General features: G+C 49.5%; 1 protein-coding gene across 10 annotated transcripts in view; it reads right to left on the bottom strand.

The window, feature by feature from the left end:
- Positions 1-22998, bottom strand: part of PLEKHG5 (pleckstrin homology and RhoGEF domain containing G5) — a gene marked incomplete at its 3' end in the record, with an annotated part of 100343 nt that overhangs the window by 5719 nt on the left and 71626 nt on the right. For all 10 annotated transcript variants that reach the window (XM_083512894.1, XM_083512893.1, XM_083512892.1 and 7 more), the window contains 12 exons: positions 15381-15566; positions 12439-12615; positions 10717-10812; positions 9500-9550; positions 7110-7259; positions 6409-6519; positions 5472-5621; positions 4569-4706; positions 4313-4432; positions 3809-3941; positions 2228-2343; positions 840-1030 (listed from right to left, as the gene is read on the bottom strand). In XM_083512894.1, the coding sequence (XP_083369020.1) occupies positions 840-1030; positions 2228-2343; positions 3809-3941; positions 4313-4432; positions 4569-4706; positions 5472-5621; positions 6409-6519; positions 7110-7259; positions 9500-9550; positions 10717-10812; positions 12439-12615; positions 15381-15566 (1619 nt within the window). The remainder of the gene's footprint in view (positions 1-839; positions 1031-2227; positions 2344-3808; positions 3942-4312; positions 4433-4568; positions 4707-5471; positions 5622-6408; positions 6520-7109; positions 7260-9499; positions 9551-10716; positions 10813-12438; positions 12616-15380; positions 15567-22998) is intronic.

Genomic DNA, 22998 nt, shown 5'->3' with positions numbered 1-22998 from the left:
GGGGCTCAGAAGCCCAGAGCCCCTTGCCTGCAGAGCTGGCAGCCCCTCAGCCCTCCCTTGTGGAGTGTTCCCTCACCCTCCTCTCCTCTCCCCACTCCTTGGGAGTCCTCTGGGCAGCCGCTGCTGCCACCCCTGCTCTCTGAGCTAAAGAGGAGGTGCCTCCTGACACTGCCCAACAGGGGCCTGGGAAGCCAGCCCCAGAGGCACCATTCACCTGGGGAGCTTGCAGCCAGGGCTGCTGCAACAAACAAATAGTTGTGCAAGCCTTTGGGAGACAGAGATGCGAGAGGGCATTGGAGGAAGGAAAGAGGGACAGAGGCCAGCATTGCCCGTGGCACCCCTGACCCATCATTCAAGGCACCCCAGGGTGCCACGGCATACTGCTTGAAAACCACTGCATTATGTCAATAACAGAGCCTGTGGCTCAGGGGCCACATGCGGCCCTCTGTATCTGGCACTCAGAATTCTCCCAAAAGAATATCCCTGCTCCCCAGGCCACAGCTCTCAGGGACCCTCCTTCACACACCTCAATGAAAGGGACCCTGAGGATCATCCCGTCCGATCCCCCTGCAATGCAGGAATATGCAGCTGTCCCATACGGGGATCGAACCTGCAACCTTGGCATTATCAGCACCATGCTCTAACCAGCTGAGCTATCCAGGCAGATCTAAACTGTGGTGTGGGTGGGTGTAGAGGTGAAGCCTCTGGTTAGTGCATGGCTGGAAAATGGCCTTCTTTACACAGTAAGCATCACTTTTCCTTCCGGCCACACTCGGCACTGGCATGTGGCCCCTGGAAAGCCCCCTCTGCTCCTGGCTGTCTCCCCGCCCCAAGCATACCACTGCTGTGAGTCCAAGCTGTTGGTGCTCTTGCGGAGGAGGGTGGGGGAGCTGGCCCCCGAGGTGCCACTCTCCCCATCCTCTTCTTCTTCTTCCTCTTCTTCTTCCTCCTCCTCCTCTTCTTCCTCAAGGCTTTGCAGCTGCTGCTGGCTGCGCTGGTGCTCCTGCAGACGGAGGTGCTGCAACTTGTTCTGCAAGAAGGTACAGGAGGGATGGGATAAGTAGAAAGACCCAGCAGAGACTACAGCGGAGGGGTGTTGTTACAGCACATTTCGCACCAAGCACTCGCCGTCTCAATTTGCTCAAGATGCATCTAGGCATATGAATCAGCATATGCAGTTTTTATTCAAGTTGGTGCTATAGTATAGGCCATGGCTTCTTTGCTCCTCAGTGAGACAATTTGTGGTTTGTTGAACAAAGCATGGGTAAGGCGGCACTAAGGAGACCAGGAATAATTATAAAATTTATAAAGAAATGAAGGGAACAATTGATGAAAATTAAAACCTCACACAGGAAGAAGAAAGGAGAACTTCACTTGCGAATTTAGAAATCACTAAATGTGTTAATACCAACTGAAATCAATCACTGTAGCTGGGGTATAAGGGAATTTATCAAGAGTGGATTGTAATCGTAAAAAAAAAAAATGTAAAAAAAAAAGAGCCAGCAAGTGCCCTTGGTGGAGACAGATCCGCACCCAAAAGCGGACAAGCAAAGGGGAGAAGTTCTCGAGTGAGACCCCCAGAGTTCTAGATGACTGGAGGGGGGAAATTATCAAAAGGATGAGGGACTATTAAAAAAGTGGCACAGGGCACTGTCATCAGGGGCTGGCATCTCTTTAAATGCATTTTGTGAAACAAGTAGAATAAATGAGTAAAAATGAAAACAAAAAGATAAAATAAATATCAGCTGAACCAAGTCTACAGGCAGTGGGAGTCTCAATGCCAGTTCCTGGAGGCAAAGGGCAGGAGTGTTGCTTGACTAGATATCCTCCCAGTCGAAGAATTTATCTTCCCCAGTTGGGAAAGAGGGTGGGGAGGATAAACTGCAGCAAAAGAAATCTATTCATAGAATCACAGTATGGTAGAGTTCGAAGGGGTCCCAAGGCTCATCCAATCCATCCCACTGCAATGCAGTAAGCACTGCTCAAGAATCCCTGGCAGGTGGTCATCTCTCTTAGAAAACCTCAAATGAAGGAGAGGAGGAGATCCTCCTTGGGTAGGAATGGGGAACGTGCAGCCCTCCAAGTATTGCTGGACTCATTCCCATCGGACCCACCCAGGGTGGTCGAGGATGATGGGAGCTGTAGTCCAGCAAAGTCGGCAGAGGCAACAGAGCACCCACAACCTCCACCTTTCGGGGGAAATCCTCTTGGCTCCCACACCACCCACCTGGGCATTGCAGACAGCCTCAATCCAGCTCCGGCACAGAGACTGCCCACTGGTCTGGAAGGTGTAGGCTCCCACCGCGCTCCGGAACTCGTTCAGGTAGATCAGCAGGAAGGAACCTGATGAGGAAGACAAGGGAGAGGGAGTCTGGTGTTAGGTTAGTGGTTACTCCTGGGGAGGGAAAGATGCCGCCGGCACAAGCTCGGCTTCAGGAAGCTGAATGGTGGAAGATTCAGGAAAGGTCGAAGAGCCTACAGGATCAGGCCAGTGGCCCACCTAGTCCAGCATCCTGGTCTCACGGCAGCAGGTGGCCCAGTGGGGAGCCCACAAACGAGGACCCAAGGGAGGACTGTCCCCTCCTGTGGTTTCCAGCAACTGGTGTTCAGAAGCGTTGCTGCCTCTGACCATGGAGGCAGCGCATGGCCATCCTGGCTGGTAGTCACTGATATAGCTTTATCCTCCACGAATTTGTCCAAATCCATTCTGAAGCCACCCATGTCGGCGGCCGCCCACTGCAGGAGAGGCAATGCGTAACTCTCCACAGTTCCTCTCTCCTAACACTAGAACTCATGGATATCCAATGAAGCCGAATGTTAGGAGGCTCAGGACAGGCAAACGGAAGTACATTTTTCCTGCAGTGCATAGTTAACCTGTGGGACTCACTGCTGCAGGAGGCTGTGGTGGCCAACGACGTTGACGGCTTTGAAAGAGGAGTTGACAAATTCATGAAGAAGGCTAATAGCCACGATGGCTGCGGCGGGCCAACAAAGTTGCAGGAAGCAATGCTTCTGAATACCAGTTGCTGGAAACCGCAGGAGAGAAGAGACGGCTCCTGCGCTTGAATCCTGCTTGCTGGTTTCCCACAGGCATCTGTTTGGCCACTGCGAGAACAGGATGCTGGACTAGATGGGCCATTGGCCTGATCCAGCAGGCTCTTCTGATGTTCAGCCGCCCAAGATCAGGCTTGAATTCCATCCCCTCCTCCCTTTCTATGATTTATCTTCATCGACTGCAGAAGCAAAATCTGGATTCCTTTGGAGCAGGTTTTGACATTCTGCAGGGCCAGGATCACACAGCCCTTATCACAGGGCAATTTATGCACACAGATTTTCCCCGGATTGGGAATATCTGAGTTTACTGTCGAGAAACTGTGGGCTGTCGGCTGGATAGGGAGAACATAGCATGGATAGGGAGAACGCACCACAAAAATCCACACTAAACTCCCATTTGTGGAATGGTCTCTGCAGAGAGGTTCAGGCTGGTGCCTTCATTATACACCTTTAGGTGCCGGGCAAAAACATTCCTCTTTAACCAGGCCTTTAGCTGATTGACATCCAATGCCCTTTTAAAATGTATTGGGGAGGGGGTAGTTTTTTATTTTTATTATATATTATGTGTTTTTATGTGGGTTTAACACAGTGTACAAATAACAACAAGTGGATGAGTGCTTTGTTTACAAAAAGCAGTTGTGGGGGGCATCAGGATTGAGGCCGTGGCTGTGGCACAGCTCGAGGGGTCAGTCCTACAGTGCAGACATATACCAGTTGTCTGTGAAAAATGACCCAACTCACAAACACCCCTCACCAGGATCCTTGAGCGCACGGCACACCAGCTTGTCAACCAGCAATGGCTGGCGGATGACCTTTGTGCGTTCGGCCTTCTTCACTGGTTTGGTGATGAGGAAGAGGTCCGTGAAGAGAAAGCAGTAAACATCCATCTGGAGAAGAAAAAGATCCCAAACGATCAGAGCATCCTGCATGGAGCTTGATGCAGGGGCGGGGGAGAGAGAAGGGGGCAGGAATGGGGACCCTTTCTAGAGAGGACAAGGGATGATGTGCACCACATTAGTCTGCAAGTGAAACATAACACCCCCCCCCCCAAAAAAAATCCTCTCCACCCTCTCTGCACATGGAAAGCTAGCATGTCAGGGAAAAGACCTTTCTGCCTAGCTTTCTGCATGCAAAGGCAGCGTCTCAGCCTCTGGCTTTGGGGGTAGAAATTCCGGGCTGAATCACATGAGATCCCCTAGTCTGAGTTGCAATAGTAAAAGAAAGAAGAAGAACATTTACCCTGCCCATCAAGGCTTACCTTGCTGTCTTTGCCTTCTTTCATTTTAAGGCTTCCCTCCAGCAGAAGCTGCCGGGTTTCCTCGGCGGAGGTCCCTGGGATGGGGGCTGTCAGGTCCAGGCGCAAGAACTCCTTCAGGATCTGAAGAAAGGGGGTTAAAGCCAAGAGAGTTCAGGCGCCTGAGACACTCTCTCCAGCCACCCAGCCCAGGCTGCCATCTCGGGCACCCTTTGCCCACCCTTCTCCCCCACGTTGCAGCCACAGCCTCGCCACCCACCTTGTCCACTTCATCCGTGCTTCCTTCCACCACCTCGTAGGCATCAATGCGGCTTAAGATGCTGGCCAGGCGCTGCTGCTCCTGCCTCTGGCGCATGCGCGAGTTGATGTGGTTGATGAAGCGCTCCACCGAGTTGATCTGGGAGGAGGGAAGCCCGCCAGAGGTTATACCCAGGGGGAGGCAGCAATAAGGCAAGGGCGGCACTTGGCTTCCCCAAACTGGGTGCCTTCCAGCTGTGCTGATCTACAACTCCCACCAGCCAGTGGTTTGGCACTGATGGAGGGTGCTGGATGTCCAGCAACATCTGGAAGTCACACGGTTTGGGGAGGCTGGCCCAGGCCAGATGTCTCCAGGATCCCCCAGAACCAGGGTGTGAATGCAACAGCCCTCTCCTGCTGCAGTCTTCCCCTCGAATCAAATCCTTAGAGGTAGACTGCTCTTGGTGATGGAGGTTCCATCGTGACTAGACTTTGTCAGCGTTAGAAGAAGAAGAAGAAGAGTTTGGATTTGATATCCCGCCTTTCACTCCCTTTAAGGAGTCTCAAAGCGGCTAACATTCTCCTTTCCCTTCCTCCCCCACAACAAACACTCTGTGAGGTGAGTGGGGCTAAGAGACTTCAAAGAAATGTGACTGGCCCAAGGTCACCCAGCAGCTGCATGTGGAGGAGCGGAGACGCGAACCCGGTTCCCCAGATTACGAGACTACCGCTCTTAACCACTACACCACACTTAGGTAGGTTCGCCTTCAAATGCAAACTGAACTGTGTTTCTCCCCCATCCCAATGGAGTCCCAGCCCTTCCTGAGATGGATTTGGGTGCAAACGTTTGCTGAATTCCTTGTGTCTCCCAACACACCATCACCTACGCTAGCAGGTGTACCAGGGCGCACTGGCAACACTTTACCATGGTGATGATGGCCTCTCGGGTGTGGGGGTCTTCCGTCTTCTTAAGCACCGACTTCAGCAGCAGAGGGTATTTGGTGAGGCGTTGGTGAGGCTTCACTAGCATGTCACTCAGCTTGAGCCGGTTACACTGTTTGTGTTTCTCGGCCCACTGCAAGTGGAAGAAGGGAAGCATCAGTTCCTGGAGCCAAGAAACAGGCCACTAGCCAGTCTATCACTACTAGCCAGGGGCTTAGCTCCCATCAGGAACACAAGCCAGCCCTGGAAAGGTGCCCATGCTGCAAGCCACAACCAGCCCAGGAATGGACAGTTTCCAAAAGGAGCCCTAGGTGAAACACACTCATATTCTAAAGAATGGCCAATTCTTGGTGTTTTCAATAGTTCTGTCTCGGCCTCCAGACAAAACTCTGTAAAAGCAGTAACAGTCCACTCTGCAGACTGTCTGCCTGGTTTGGACCAATCATGGAAAAGCAAAGGCACCTATTGGCTAGTACCTCTGACATCACCAACCCACCGCTTCCCCAGAACCTCCAGAGCCATTTTGAAACTGCTTTTAAGATTGTTTCCCTCTTTTAGCCAAGCAATAATCAGAGAGGATTAATTATAGAATTGTATCATTGGCAGGGACCACCAAGGTCATTTTGTCCAACTGCCCGCAGTGCAGGAAGATACAGCTGGCCCGTACGGGGATCAAACCCACAACCTTGGCGCTATCAGCCCCATGCTCCAACCAACTGAGCTAACCACATGGCATTCCTAAAGTGTGGAGCTTAAACAACCCCACATGGCTAGGAGAGGTGAGCATTGGGCATTGGCACCTCTGCCTAGCCAGCATTTGACTTGCTGGTGATGGATGCCTGCAGCTTTTCTGAATGTAGGACTCAACTTTGAGGACAGAGGCAGGTGTGGGATTTGTAGGATGGTCACAGTCTCCTTACCGTGACGTAGATGCGAAAGAGTTCGTTGTCCCGCAACAAGTTCCTCATGTACTCCATGCAGCCTTCCTCCTCCATGCAGTAGCGGATGTAAGGCTTGAAGTGGGAGCCAAACTGCAAGAGAAAAGCATCAGACTAAAGACACGGGTGCAGGGAGGCAGGAGCAGCGGAGGAGAGCAAGGGCCACCTGAGCAACCCAACTGGCCCTGCGCAGTGGTCCCAAAGCGCATATTCTGGGAGCTAGACTCCCTTTTCCATTCTGCTCTCCAGCACCACCCCTGTTGATGGCCAGAGATGGTACTGCAGCTACCAGCTCAGCAAAGACCACCTTTTACGAGGAGTCTGCTGGGTTGCGTTTGGTCCCGGAAAAGCTGCTCACTCTGGTTTGGGTCCAACTATTGGATCAAAACCAAGCTGACACCAGATTTCCTGGCCCTCTTTCTTGGCCACCCAGTGCCCCCTGCCAGGCGACTTGCCTCACTTGTGGCACCTTCAACAGCCAGATTTCAACCTTCATTACAACATGTCAGTATAATAAAACAGAACATGCTTCAAAGCTGGGGTAGGAGGCCTTTCATGCTCCTCTGCTGCTGCAGTTCTGGGACACTGGAATGGTCTCCAGCTGTTGCTCATTTTCAGGAACAAAGCACCATCCTCTCCTGGCTGCACCCGCATGTAGGCACACTCACTGCATGCACACCTACCATCTTGAAGCCCTTGAAGAAGTCCGTGGGGTCTAGCAGAGCCCGGCTGGTCCTGGCCTTGTCCAAAACAGGAGCCATGACACTTCTCCAAAGAGCACGGTGCAGCTGGATGATTTCCTGGATGTTGCTGAAAAGACGCTCAGCTTCCACCTGCAGATTGGGGGAAAGCAGACTCTGTGACCCTTCATACACTCTCAGCAGTGCCAGATTTACGTTTAAGCTAAACAAGCTATAGCTTAGGGCCCCACTTTCTTGGGGGGGCCCCAAAAAAAATCTAAAGGGGAAAAAATTCCAAAATATAAGATAAAAAACAAATAAAATAAAACCTGCATACAGCAACAGTGTTTTGTGTTGTGTAGGCTCCTATGATGTAAGTAATGGACCCCGCCTCCTAGGCTGCTCCCTAAAATATCACTGGTTTGCTCATTTCTATATATAGGGTTCCTACATTCTGCATGGACTGGTTGCATGGCAACTTGTGCAAATGGCTTTAGATACCTATTAGGTCCCTGAATTACCATATAGCATATATTCAACACAAAAAACAGCGACAAATTGTTTCTGACAAAGGACAGCTGGACCTTTAGAGGGCCCCATTCCCTTCAGTAGCTTAGGGCCTCATCAGACCTAAATCCAGCCCTGCACTGGAGTCACCTTCCAAGAAGAGCCCCCCTGGGTCAGACTCTCGCTTGCTACTGTCATTCAGTGCACAGTGCTCTCTCTGAACAGAGGTGCCACACAGGCACTGTGGCAGGAGCCATCGAGAGATGGACACATGCACCCAGCCCCCAGGCTCCACCACGAATTTGGCCGATCCCCTTTCAAAGCCACCCACTCCAGCAGCTCCCAACACGTGGTGCCCCACAAAGAGACTGCAAAGGGCGTGAAAGTCTACAGTGCCTCTCATCTGTCCCAAATCTCCTTCCATTCCACTTCACCAGATTATTTCAGCTTTCAGACGGTAAGGGCTGTTTGGCAGTGCAATGGTCCCCTCGGGAGGGCTCTCCTTCCTTGGAGGTTTTGAAGCAAAGGTTGGATGGCCATCTGTCATGGATGCTTTAGGTGAGTTTCCTAAATTGCAGGGAGGGGGTTGGACTAGATGACCACTGGGTACCCCTCCAACTCAACAATTATATGATTCTGTTATTCCACAACACAAGAGGTGGCAGTGTGGTGTGGCGGTTAGAGCAGGACCCAGGAGAGACCAGGGTTGAAATTCCCCCACCTTGCTCAGTCCCAAACCGCACTGGGTGACCTGAGGCCTGTAAGTGACTATCAGCCTAACCTACCTCACAGGGTTGTTGTGGGGAATAAATGAGGAAGGGGGTGGAACCATGTGTGCCACTTTGAACTCCTTAGAGCAGGCATAGGCAAACTCGGCCCTCCAGATGTTTTGGGACTACAACTCCCATGATCCCTAGCTAACAGGACCAGTTAGCTAGCTAGCAGGACCCGTGGTCAGGGATGATGGGAATTGTAGTTCCAAAACATCTGGAGGGCCAAGTTTCCCTATGCCTGCCTTAGAGGAAAGAAGGCCTGAAAGAAATGCAATCAATCAAAGTCATCCCAACTGTTGAAAACTCAGGCGACAGTTCTTAAACGAAATACTTCCGGGTCATGTGGCCAGCATGACTAAGCCGCTTCTGGCAAACCAGAGCAGCGCACGGAAACACCATTTACCTTCCCGCCGGAGCGGTACCTATTTATCTACTTGCACTTTGACGTGCTTTCATACTGCTAGGTTGGCAGGAGCAGGGACCCAGCAACGGGAGCTCCCCCCGTCGCGGGGATTCAAACCGCCAACCTTCTGATCGGCAAGTCCTAGGCTCTGTGGTTTAACCCACAGCGCCACCCGCATCCCGTGACTTCCAGGATAGGGGAATCCTAAAGGCACCGAAAGGATGGAGCCGTCTTCCTTTCCCCAGCTCTGCTCTGCAGCCCGATGCAACTACATTTATCCAGCATTCCTTCTCGATCAAAGAGGTTGAGTGGGTTTTCGTTGGGAAAACCTGATCAACGCACCTCTGGGACCCAAGAGAAGCATTTGCATGATGCAAGAGTTGCCTTCGGTATATCTCTTTCATCTCTTTAAATAGCTTCTGTGTGCCACAAGCCTACCAGAGCGTCGTGTGGTTAAGGTATTTCTCCAAACAGTGAAAGATCGCAAGACGGTTTCTTGTCAGAAATGGGGGTGGGAGGGGGAGAGAAAATGGGCCACTTCCTCAGAGCAGATAAGAGACCAGCAGGGCAGAGGGGAGGGTGCTTCAGAGACGGCGTTTCGCAGGAGGCAGACCCTTGCTGGCACAGGAAAGTGAGGTTTGGCCCTGGAGGGTGACATCTGACATTTCTGGGGCAACAGCCGTGTTCAAAGGGAGAGGATGCTAGCTTACCTCACAAAGCAGCCCCGATTCTTGCAAGTTCAACAGGCAACACAGGAACAGCTGAGGAGGAGAGAGAAATGAGCTATTGCAATGGGGCTCGGTTGTGGGGGTCGCCATTTGGTTAGAGAGCCAGCAAACAAAGGCGATGTTGGTCATGATCCAGGGGTTTGGATCTGACACTGCTTTAAGCGAAGGGAAAGGGTTGCTTCCTGGGCAGGGACAGAATGACCACTGTATTTCATGCACTGGGAACCTCAAGGCTGGATTACTGCAATGCACTCCCTGTGGGGCTGGTCTTGGTCTTGGTTTGAAAGCTCCAGCTGGTGCAGAATGCAGTGGCCAGATTGCTGATGGGGGCATCTGGCTGAGAACATGTGACGCCTTAGTTAAAGCACCAGCCCTGCCTGCCTGTCTACTATGCAGCCTGGTTCAAGGTCCTTGTATTAACTGACAAAGCCCTGAACAGCTTTAGCCCCAGGGTACCCCAGGGACTGCCTGAACCCTTATATCTCAGCTGGGGCACCAAGATCCTCTGCAGGAGCATTGCTGGTTGTTCTCCGAGCAGGTGTGGCTCATTTGACAAAAACAAGGAATAGAGTCTTCAGTGTCATTAACCCTGTTCTGTGGAACTCCCTGCCACTAGAGTTTCAGCAGGCACCTTGTCTTTCAACACCTGCTGAAAACTTTTCTATTCCATCAGGCATCTATGCAGGCAATTGAGAGCACATTGTTCCATAAACCATTTCTGGTTTAAACTTTTTTATATATAGTTTGCATTGTATGGTTATATGCAGGGGTTACGTTCTGAGACACCGCACACATGGTGTATAATTGAAACTCACTGAAAAAGCCTGCAAACACCCTGATCTGCCCCATCCCCACCCCCCACCCCATTCTGCCCTTTTAGTGACGTTTTAGTGGCATCTTTATTTCCGGGTCACTTCCGGGTTCGGCACGATGTGGTTGTACACGGTCGCACACATATTGAACATGCTTAGACAGGGGGCTACCTGTATTTTTTCATAAACCACACTGGGGTGTGGGTGTGTGGGTGTGTGTGTATGTGTATGAAGAGCAGTATTTAAATATTTTTTATGAATTAATGAATATGCTTCAAGACTTCTGTGTCCTCAAACCCAGCAGACAGGCAGGGTATAAATGATAAATAAACTTATTATTATTATTATTATTATTATTAAACACATCCCTTCATCTAAGACACTTACATCTGTGATGACCTTCAGCTTCCTGATGTAGGAGGCTTCTGTGTGCAGTAGTTCCCAGATAGCTTCCTGCTGGTGGCATTGCCGGCGTGTCAAAACCTAGGAGGGTTAAGAGCCAGAGGCAAGGTTAGGGGCTTCTTATTTTTACCATTACTTTCCTAAGAATATGACAAGCCCCCTTCTGAATCCATTCCCCCCAGGGGTGGGGAACTAGATCCAGCCAGCCACATCCTGGGTTTCCCCACCCCCAGAGGACCACTCTGATGAGTGGGTGGGGCACCAGCCACCTGTCAATCACCTGACACCAAAGGAAAACCAAGGCCAAGTGAGGCTCAAAGGGACCGCCCATCAGCCGACAGCCCTGCTTCCTCCAAAGAGTCAGTAGCGCAGCGAATTGGCAGGCTCGAAGCTTCTGGGGAGCCCACAAGCAGGGCTCCCAGTATGTTTCCGAGCACAATTCAAAGTGTTGGCACTGACCTTTAAAGCCCTAAAGGGCCTCGGCCCTGTAATTCTGTATATCGTCCAGCCCAGACACTGAGGTCCAGTGCCGAGGGCCTTCTGGTGGTTCCCTCACTATGACAAGCGAAGTTACCTTCTCAGTAGTGGCACCCGCCCTGTGGAACGCCCTTCCACCAGATGTCAAAGACATAACTACCTGACATTTAGAAAACATCTGAAGGCAGCCCTGTATCAGGAGGTTTTCAATGCTTGATGTTTTTATTATGTTTTTAGATATGCCATTATGTTTTTAGATATGGTGCGGTATGAATAATAAAATTATTATTATTATTGAAAGCAAACCCCTGCCCTGTTGGTTGACCCCAGCATACTGGTATACTATTCCTAAAAGTGGAGGTTCCACTGGCAGAACTTACCCTGAATCTGTCCAATCCCTTTGAATAAATCAAAGCCATCTAAATTAGCATCAGCCTGCCCCTCATCCAGGGATGCAGATTTCCACAAAGTTAATTAACTTTTTTTTAATTAAAAAGTCTTAAATCAGCTGCCGGATACCTTCACTGGGGTAGGGGGTTCAGGTTAAAGCTTTATTGGAGAATTGAGCCCAGCTAGGTCAAGATCACAGCAGCCAGCCTTCTCCGTAAAAGTGTAAGAAGAGTTGTCTGCTGGATCAGGTCAATGGCTCATCTAGCCCAGCACAATTCAAAGTGTTGGTGCTGACCTTGAAAGCCCTAAACGGCCTCGGTCCAGTATACCTGAAGGAGCGTCTCCACCCTCATCGTTCTGCCAGGAAACTGAGGTCCATCTCTGAGGGCCTTCTGGCGGTTCCCTCACTGCGAGAAGCCAAGTTACAGGGAACCAGGCAGAGGGCCTTCTTGGTAGTGGCGCCCGCCCTGTGGAACACCCTCCCACCAGAGGTCAAAGAGAACAACAACTACCAGACTTTTAGAAGACATCTGAAGGCAGCCCTGTTTAGGGAAGCTTTTAATGTTTGATCCATTACAGTATTTTAATATTTTTTGGGAAGCCGCCCAGAGTGGCTGGGGAAGGGGTATAAATTTATTATTATTATTATTATTATTATTATTATTATTATTATTATTATTATTATTATTCTGCTCTCACCATGGCCAACCACATACCCCCAAGGGGAAACCCGCAAGCTTGACCCGAGCCCAAGAGCAGCTCTCTCCCTTCAGGGTGGCTTTCAGAACTGGAATTCCGAAGCGCCAGCTGGACGGCAAAGGGGCCCTGCTCCCACCTCACCTCTGTGCCCTCAATGATCTCCTGCCAGCTGTCCTCCAGGCACAGGGTAGCATCGTCATCCTCTTCCTCCTCTTCCCAGGAATCCTGATCGAAGCGGAGCTGCTGGGGGAACTTGGGGAGGCCGAAGTGGCTGTAGGAGTGGAGCCGGCTTTCCAGCTGCTCCATCTTGTCCATCTCCTGGAGGGGAACAGAAAGGAGGGCTGAAAAAGGAAGTCTGGGGGTGCTGCTGCGTGGTGCCAGGGGTGGTGCCCTGGTTGGAGTGCCGGACCAGGACCTGGGAGAGACCAAGGTTCGAATCCCCGCTGAGTCATGAAGCTCACCTGGGGCCAGCCACTGCCTCTCAGCCTGGCCTCCCTCACAGGGGTGTTGTGCGGGACCACGTGGGGAGGGGGAAAGGAGGCCCGTGAGACGAGGGTTCGAATCCTGTTTCCCATAACGGCCCGCTGAATGAATGAAGAGAACATCCTCTCCTAGCTTCCTGTCCTTTGGCAGCTGGTTCCCTGAGGTGGGTATCATGGATGGACAAGGACCTAAAAGAAGCCTTCTTGGACCAGACCAAAATAGTATAGGATTCTACCCGCCGCCCCCCCCCCCGAAAAAAAACCAGGCTACTACTGGTCCATGCTCTCCATATGAACCGACCCAGGCCTTGCAAACGTCACCTGAGGCCCTTCTCCATGTGCCGCCTCACAGGAGGTCTGGAGAGTGGCAACACAAGAACAGGCCTTTTCAGTGGTGGCTCCCTGCGTGTGGAATGCTCTCCCCAAGGAGACTCACCGGGTGCCTGTTTAGTGTTTAGTGTATTTGTCTCTCATTTGTGTTACGTAGTAACTCTATAAGCAGGCCTTTGGCTGATTAAGCAATCTATTGCCTTTCAAATATGTTTGTGGGCAGGGGTTGTTGGTTTTTGTTACAGTCATGTGTATTTTGTGCTTTCATTTTGTGCTTTTATGCTGCAAACCGCTCTGTGATCTTCAGATGAAAAGTTGTATATAAATGTAATTTATAATAATAATAAAGAATAATAAATTATCATTAGGCATCAGGCAAACCATCTGTTCTTCTTCAGGCCTTTAGCTATTAATTAATCTTGAGTAGTTGGGATGTTTCAATCCTGCCTATTAAAAACAGGATTGTCTTCTAGAGTTTTCTCTCCTACTGGTTTTAAACCCATGGGTTTGTTTATTACAGTGTCGTTTTGAGTTCCTTTTTGTAAAATAACTGAATAAATTTAAATAATTGTTAATAATAATAATAATAATAATAATAATAATAATAATAATAATAATCTAGCTTAGTATTGTCTACAATGACTGGCTGTGGTTCTCCAAGGATTCAGGCAATAGTCTTTCCCAAAACTGTCTGGCGATGCCAGGATAGAATCTTGAAGACTTTTTCATCTAATGCTGAGCTATTCTGTCCCCTGCCTCTGATTTCCCAAAATAGGGCATGAAGGAACCAGCCTGCTCCCACCGATGCTTCCCAGAAAAGAGTATTTAGTAGCACATGACCCCCTGATATCACGGATAACAGGCCTCCCTCCCACTGCCAGCTGCCATAACTGAGGCCACCGGAAGGCAAGGAAGCTGCAGTTCTTTCCTTGCGCTTAGACCCAGTTCCATGACCTACTGAACTTGGTAACTAGTGCCTGAAGATTCATTCACAATTACCTTTGCTCCACATTTCTAGGCACTGGTCCGGGCTTTCTGGGACTGTGCCCGACAGCTTTTTATTTTTGCCTTGCCGCTTTCCCCTCAAAAATCTGCTCTTTGCTGCTGAATCAGAGCAAACAGCAATCTGAGGGGAACAAAAATGGCTGTTTTCTCCAATTCAGCGCAAAAGAGTGGGTTTTCATGGGTGGGGAAAACGTGCTCAGACACGGAGCAGGAAAGCATGGACATGCACCTAGAAAGTGAAAGGTTAAGTATGGATGGGCCTTGAATTTATTTCTTTCCTCCTCCCTCCCAAGCCCTTTTCCTTTTGTGCCGTGTCTTTCAGAGAGCAACCTTCACTGGCCATCCTAAGAACTGCCCTCCTTAGTTGATCTGCATGGATCAGCCAATGAAAGGGGGGGTTGTGTGCTTGCGAGAATGTCACTGTCTGCTTTTGTGTGCGCGCACATCCTATAAATGTGTGCATGCAAGACTTGAGGAGGCCACACCCACCCCGACATGCTCCCTCCTCACACACCAGAGGGATGGTCAAGGGTGAACCGGCCCCAAAAGAGATGAGCCACAACTGCCTGTGCTCAGACATTCTGCCTCCCATAGTGGAAAACCAGATAGGAACCTAGGAAACTGCCTTCTGCTTAGTCAGGACATTTGTCCATCTATCTCAGTATTGTCAACACTGGCTGGCAGTAGCTCTCCAGGGTCTCAGGCGTACCTGGAGATGCCAGATGCAAAGCAGATTGCTCTACCCCATGGGTAGGCAAACTAAGGCCCGGGGGCCGGATCCAGCCCAATCACCTTCTAAATCTGGCCTGCGGACGGTCCGGGAATCAGCATGTTTTTACATGGGTACAATGTGTGCTTTTATTTAAAATGCATCTCTGGGTTATTTGTGGGGCATAGGAAGTCCGGCCCCCCACAAGGTCTGAGGGACAGTGGAAAAAGTTTGCTGCTGAAAAAGTTTGCTGACCCCTGCTCTACCCACTGAGCTCCATTCCCCCAAAGCCCACAAGCAGAGTAAGACAACAAGAACCACCCGCTGCTGCTGCAAACTGCCTCTGGACAGGAAAGTTCCATCATGAATGGCCTCCTCTATGAATGCGTCTCCACCTTGGTCTCTGGTTACCCTTCCTCGTGATCTGACACCACTTGATTTTGCAAGGAGCGGGGACTCCCTACCTCTCCAGGACACCCTTCCCAGCTGCAAACACCTGCAAAAGAAAAGGGCCTGCAGGAACCCACGGGCGACAGTGGTGGGCACTGACAACGTACCCGCGTGAAGGGGCTGGCGCTGTTGCCAGAACCAAAGAACCCGCTGAAGCGGCTGGCAGCCCGGTTCTTCCACGTGTCGATGCCATTGCTGGGCAAGGAGGCGCTGGAGGGCTGCAGGGGGTCATGGCTGGGGATGCTGGCGTCCCCCAAAAACTCGTTCATGTTCTTCCTTTGTCTTCCGGGGGCCTGCGAGGGGCAAACAGGGAAAAGAGAGAGAAGTGAGAGGGATGGAGAACATAAGATTAGAATACCAGAACAAGCCAAAGGGAGCCCACAGTCTTGTTCTCACACTAGCCAACCGCAAAGGAAAGAAGGAAGCAGGACATGAGAAATTCTCGCCTCCTTCGGGTTCCTGCAACTGGTATTCAGAAGCAGGGTGGATAAAAATCAATGATTTTTAAAAAATTAAAAATCAGATTTTTTAAAATTTAAATCGGGTTTTTTATTATTAATTAAATTGGATTTATAAAATAAAATGCTTTTGGAGGAAAAATCTTTCTAAAGATAGTTTTCTAAGTGACATTATAGTCCAAAGGCTATTCATCAGGAAATAAGGATTTGTTTTAAGTTTTTTCATGTGTGCTAAAACTCAGTCTAAGTTTTTTTAAAAATAAAAAATTGTTTAACCACATCAGTTAACAAACATGGATACATATGCTATAAAGTTATTGTTTTAGTTAAATAAATTGTTTAAATTGTTATTAAGGAAGTGATTGTTTTTCTCCTTCCAATAAAGTACAGCAGAAAATTTCAGAATTATCTCTCAATGTATTTCTAATAGCATAACCAAATCAGTAATTTTTGATATAACTGTAAAAACTACTCTGAAAATTTATTATTCCAAAAATGAAACCTTTATCTGGTTGTAAATATTAAGATTATACCAGCAAGAATGAGCCTTTCTGTAAAAAATAAAATAAAAATGATTTAAATAAAGTCTTACTGACTAGCGATTTAAATCAAGTCTTACTGACTAGTGATTTAAATCATGATTTAAATCAATTTGATTTAAATCAAATCCACCCTGTTCAGAAGCATGGCTGCCTCCGAAAAGAAGGCCTCTGGGTTGTCAGGAGAGGCAGAGAGCACCCTGGGGACGATGGAGCCTGTCCCCAAAACCCACAGGGGCACGGTAGCCGCCCATACCTTGAGGAGAAAAGAGAGCTGGAGGAGAGTGCAGAGAAACATCTTGCCCGGTTCTTGGTGCGCAAGCTAATGGCCAGCTGCCTTTTCGTGACCCGGGCAAAGAAGCACAAATCCCAAAGCCTCTTGTCTCATCTCCATGCTATTCTAAGCCTGATAAAGACCTGCGCAATCACCCAGCATGCCCTCTACCCAGCCACAGGTGCTCTGCAGCGCCCCCAGGCCAGGATCTGGAGCAGGTGAGATCATCTCTAGATCTCTATTCATTTAACATCTCCTTTTAAAGGTGTTCGAGATTTCTGCAGTGCGCTAGATGAGCCTTGGTGTCCCCTCTACAGTTCTATGATTCTATCTCTTCTTCCTTCAGATATAGTGGAGGCAGCGGATTGGCTACTAGGACGGTAATCCGAGTTGGGCTGTCAGCCCATAGGGATCCTTCTTTGGCCCATAGAGATTCTGGCCTGGCTTTCATATCTAAGCTGGCCAATGAGCAGCAAAAGCTGTCGGGAAGACAGAAGGCTGAACTCCCTGAGCTGAAACAGATACACCAGTCATGGTTGCCGCATCTAAAGAACCACCCGAAATTTTATATATATATAAAATATAACTTTTCCCGTGTAACGTGGTCCACAGCTACTGCTGAAAAATTAGTTCAGAATTAAGGTAAACTAGGGGACAGACCAAAACAAAAATATTCATTTTCAGCTACATGGCAAAGGTTTGTTTTATATACAAATAATTATAACCACATACACTCCAATATTTTTCCAATGAAAATAGGGACATCCTATTCCATAACAACAACTATTATTATTATTATTATTATTATTATTATTATTATTATTATTACCCCACCCAGCCACTCTGGGCAACTTTCCTTGCAGGGCTGCCATCAGATATCTTTTAAAGGTTGTATCCGTGGCTCATTGGTTGCATAACTCCAGACCCCAGCCACTCTAGGAGGCTTCCAACATATATAAAAACATTGTAAATCATTAAACATTAAAAAAAAGTTCCCTATACAGGGCTGCCTTCAGATGTCTTCTAAAGGTAGCATAGTTACTTATCTCATTGGCTTGGGGAGGGGGGGTCGCATAACCCCATACCCTCCAACATTTCTCTGATGAAATTAGGGACATCCTAAGGAAAAGTGGGACATTCTAGGATCAAATCAGAAACTGGGAGAGCTTCTGTAAATCCAGGACTGTCCTTGGAAAATAGGGGCACTTGGCGGGTCTGTCCTGTTCAAAAGCCTGCTGTGAAATTTGCTACTATTTGGAATTCTTCCTGATGTTTCAAGTTTCAGATGAGAATATCCTAAGACCTGAAGGACAAGATCCTGGCAATTATAAATCACAAAATTGTACAGTTGGAATGGTTTTCCAGCCCAACTCTGTGCAATGCAGGGATCACGGTCTGTCAGAATCCCTGACAGACGACCACCCAACCTCTGCTTAAAACCTCAATAAAACCAAATCTTAAACAAAACATTACTGCTGCCCAACAAGAATAGTATTATCTTTTCTAGGGATTGTGAACCGAATGACCGAAATTTGCATTTTGTGCAAATAAGCAAGTAGTTCCCCCCCCCCCCGCAAAAAAAAATGTCCTAAGGTCCAGACTCTGGCTCTCCCCTGGGCAGAAGGAGAATAGGACTTAAACCCACAAATCCTGCAAGGGCCAAACCATCTGCAGGAGTGCCAGGCTGCCACCCCAAAACCTTTCCCCCTGCCGCCTGAGCAGAAAAGGATCCTTGTGTCCGTCAGACTCACCTTACAGCCAAAGCCTCTTGCTCTCTGCCCTGGGAAGAATCCCAAGGAAGGAAAGCACAAAGGCAGACAAGGAAGGGCCAAGGGCCTGGCTCTCTCTCCTGGCTGGTGAGCAGGGAGGCGAGGAGAAGGCTGCTCGCCTTGAATCAACACTCTGTTCGCCGCCTGCCTTCGCATTAATTGCATCGCTGAGAGGAGCTTGCCGGGCACCCTGGAGATGGGACATTCCTGGGCTCCCTCGGCGGCGCCTCTCCCTACTCCCCCCCACCCAGTGGCGTAGCGTGGGGCTGCAGGGGGGGCCGGCTGCACCGGCCGCAACATCTAGGGGTTAGGGTTAGGGGGCGCAAATCCATGGGTTAGGGGGCGCAAATCCACGGGTTAGGGGGCGCAAATTACTTGCCTTGCCCTGGGTGCTGACAACCCACGCTACGCCACTGCCCCCACCCCTCCAGAGATCGTCCAGTTCTGAACATTTCTCCTCTTCTCCATCACACACAGCCCTCTTGGCTTAGAGGATAGCACAGGATAAACTATCTCTGGTGAGGAGGCTAGTTCCCGCAGGACTTTTGAGATGGTGCAAATGTTCCCTCCAGGTGGAACCAGGCAGACATTTTCTTTATAGGAGAGCCAGAAGTGGATTTGCCACTTTCCAAGCTGCAAACGATCCCACTTTCTCTCCCCCCTCCAATCACTTCACTCCAAGGCAATTTTTTGGGTTTGCTTTTTATGTATCTTAGGGCCCCTCTGTCGCAAAACTGGATACAAAATAACTGCCGAAGCAGCAGCAGCAGCAGCAAAACGTTATTTGTTGCCTGCTAAAAGCATTCATTTCATAATTCACCACACCAGCACAAATCATGCAGATCATATCAGAAGAAATTCTCTATACCCTGTTTCCACAGCTCATGATTAGCTACTGAAAATGTTAGGATTAAGTTTCCCATTTTTAAAGATCTGGGGAGGGGGCCTTCCTGATGTTTTATGGGACCGAATTCCACAGAAAGGGGGTCACCACTGTGAAGGCCCTGTTTCCTGTGCCCTTCAACCTAACTGCCTTTTCAGATGGGTATCTAAGCATCATCTACGGAAAAGATCGGAAGTTGCAGGCAGGTTGTATGTGCAAGCAGAGGTTCAAGTAACCCAGTTCCCTGCCCCACATTCAGGTCATGATAGGTCATCACCAGCACTGTAAATTGGGTCCAGTGCAATTGGAATAGTCCCGCTTAGATTCCAACCTGCTGGGCTCAACCAATTACCCAGCAGCCATATTCTGCTCCGGTTGATGTTTCTGAGTCGTCTTCAAAGGCAGCCCCATGCAGAGTGCATTACAGTAATCCAGCCTGGATGTCACCAGGGCATGGATAACCGAGACACACGGTCATTGTCTTCCTTCTGAGAGTGAGATGGATTGCTCTTCTATTTAAATCACAGTAACCATTTCTAAATTTGCATCTATACGTACCTATGCATTTACATCTACCCTATAAGAAGCATTTTTCAGAATGGCAGTTTGCATTCTGAATAATGCGTAGGAATCATTGCAGAAGAAAGATAATAATAAAATGCAAAGCAGCAGCAACTGCACGTTTATTCAAAATCCCATTAAAACTGCTTAGTTTAATTAATTCTACAAGACTGATGAACTTGATCTAGAGAGTCCCGCTTTTCAAAGTCTGAAAGTCATTTACACCTCCAGTGCCCCCCCACTGCCCCCTTGCCTTTTGGTGCCCCCCAGAAGGCACGCGGGTGGCGCTGTGGTCTAAACCACAGAGCCTAGGGCTTGCCGACCAGAAGGTCGGCGGTTCGAATCCCCACGACGGGGTTAGCTCCCGTTGCTCCTGCTCCTACCAACCTAGCAGTTCAAAAGCCCATCAAAGTGCAAGTAGATAAATAGGTACCACTCCAGCAGGAAGGTAAACGGTGTTTCTGTGTGCTGCTCTGGTTCGATAGAAGCGGCTTAGTCATGCTGGCCACATGGCCTAGAAGCTGTACACCAGCTCCCTCGGCCAGTAAACCGAGATGAGTGCCGCAACCCCAGAGTTGGACCTAACAGTCAGGGTCCCTTTACCTTTATGTGCCCCCCAGGGGGTGGTACCACCCACTTTCGGAACAACTGTACACCAAACGTCATGCAAATAGGTACCATCTTTTTGGACAACGTGTAAGCATCGCATATGCTAATGCCAGATCTTTCATTTGAAATGTTAAACATAGTCCTGTGACATCCCAAAAAAAAGTGTGCTGTATTGATTTTGCAACAAAATCAATACAACAGGAAACAAACCCCAACGGAGGCAAAGACTGTTGACTGAGTCGCGTGGCATCTTGAAGAGCGCCACATTTATTTGGTCACATTTATTGGGCTGCGGCTGACATCGGGCGGGAGAAACATCGATGTGTGGCAATCAAAGCAACAGAGCGGCAAAATGCCGAGAGCAGAGAAGGCAGCTGCTGAGGCAGGCCCCTCAGCAGAGACGAAAGCGGCAAAACCTCAAAACAACCAGATTGAAAACCAGAGGACCTCGAGGAAAATGTTCCGGTAATGGTCTTCCCCTTTGCCACCGAGAACTTAGCCACGAGAGCACCAGCTGAGACTCCCCAGGAAGAGCCCCCATGAACACGGGGTGTCACACCAGACACCTCCATCCCCAAGTTTCCTGCCTCACCTGTCTCTAGGAAGGTCTCTCTGCCTCCATCCTCATTCCTCCCCTGAAATATGCAAATGGATCGGGCCAGTTTGGGTGCAGGGAGAAGCATTGCCCCAGGGGTTGTGGTGGGGGCGGGAAGAGAGAGAGAGAAAGCATGCCAAGCCTTACCCCAAGGGTGAAACACCAACTCACGGGATCAGGGCCTTGCAGCCCAAAGGCATCCAGGATGCAGAGACCCAACACTGCTCATCTGCAAGCTGCTGCAGCCTTTGCAGCAGCAGTTCTGCAGACCTGTAGGGGATGGCACCATTGCCCGCCCCCCAGTGCCTCAATGGGGAGGAGGAGGAGGAGGAGAGAGGCTCCAGCACACTCTCCCTCCTCCGGGCCCACGGAGCAGCTGGGACAAACAACTGGATCCCCAAGGTCACCTTACTGTGCGATGCAGCTCACCCGGGTGACAGGGTGCCTGCCCTCAGGGCCAGCTGAGCCCGGCAGCTGACAGGGAGACAATGCACCTCAAAGGCTGGAGGCCTTTCCCAGCCGGTCCCCCCACAGCCCCTCTCCTCTCTTTGTTCCAGGCCCTGTGGGGGTGGGAGGGCTGTTTCCCCCAAAAGGGGACCCCCCTCCCCTGTGACGCCGCCTCCAGTGCTCGGAAGCACAGCAGTGCTCGGAAGCAGAGCACATTCAAGAGATGCACGACAGGCGGTTCAATCCCATGTGAATTATACTCAGAGCAGACCCCCCTGAAACTAATGGGCATGGCTGCCCCATTATTATTCTTAGTTAAGTTTATTATTAGTCACTTTTCTTTCTTGTACAAAAGCAACTCAGCTTAGGGACGTAAGGAGAGCTTGCTGGATCTGGTGAAAGGCGTCCTGTACTCAGAACAGCCAACCAGATACCTCTTCTGGGAACTCCATAAGCAGGCGGAAGAGCTGGATTCCTTCTGTGGCTTCACAAAATCATAGAATTGTTGAGTTGGAAGGGACCCTGGGGGTCATCTAGTCCAACCCCCTGCAGTGCAGGAATAACCACCCAGAGTGGCTGGAGAAACCCAGCCAGATGGGTGGGGTATAAATAAAATTATTATTATTATTATTATTATTATTATTATTATTATTATTATATTTTCCTCCTCCTTCTTTCCCCCAATGTGGGGCTTGAACCCATGACCCTGAGATTAAGTGTCTCGTGCTATTCTAGCAGTCTCCAGCAACTTGCATTCAGAAGCACTACTGTCTCTGACTGTGGAGGCAGAGCATAGCCCTTGTGGGTGGTAGCATAGCTCTTCTCCTCCATGAATTTGGCTAACTCGTTTTGGGCTGACAATTTCACATATTGTTTTATTACAGTGAATGCTCGGGTTGCAAAGGTGATCCATGCGGGAGGCACATTTACAACCTGCAGCATTCACAACCTGTAGCGCTGCGTCTGCGCATGCGCAGGCCGCAATTTGGTGCTTCTGCACATGCGCAAAGCGTGATTTAGCGCTTCTGTGCATATGCGAGTGCCGAAACCTGGACGCAACTCGTTCCTGTACTTCTGGGTTCGGCGCGGTGCGCAACCCAAAAACACACAACCGAAGCATCTGTAACCTGAGGTGTGACTGTATTAAGTTGTTAATCTTTATCCCAAAAGGAGATAAACCTTAATGATAAAGAAAATAATGAAAAGCCTTACAGGGTTGTTGCAAGGATTACAATGAAGCGTGCATATAAGTATTATGTGCAGAGAATATACACATTTCATATGAAGCTTACACACACACAGTACAAAGTTTGAATGCTCTGCATGTTTACCCTTAAAGAAACTGAAAGCGCAAAGAACAAATTAGTCCACCCAGGATAAGAGGAAAGAGGAAGGATCTCCTTCGCTCCCCCCACCGCCCCAGAAACTGGCTGCTGCCCAAGGCCATTATATAACAAAGGGGAGAAGAAGAGGCCAGGTAAGTCAACCTGGTTTTCCCCCTTGTTTCCCCGAATAGCAAGAAATAATCGAAACTGGCGGTCAAAGGTCCGCACTCCTGCCAGCTTGCAAAGATCTTCCTGCCACCGTGGA

Source organism: Podarcis liolepis, assembly GCF_965112155.1.
Source record: "Podarcis liolepis genome assembly, chromosome: 7".
NCBI classification, from domain to species: Eukaryota; Metazoa; Chordata; class Lepidosauria; order Squamata; family Lacertidae; genus Podarcis; species Podarcis liolepis.
The sequence above is the reverse complement of the archived record's forward strand: the minus strand, read 5'-3'. Positions and strand labels throughout refer to the sequence as shown.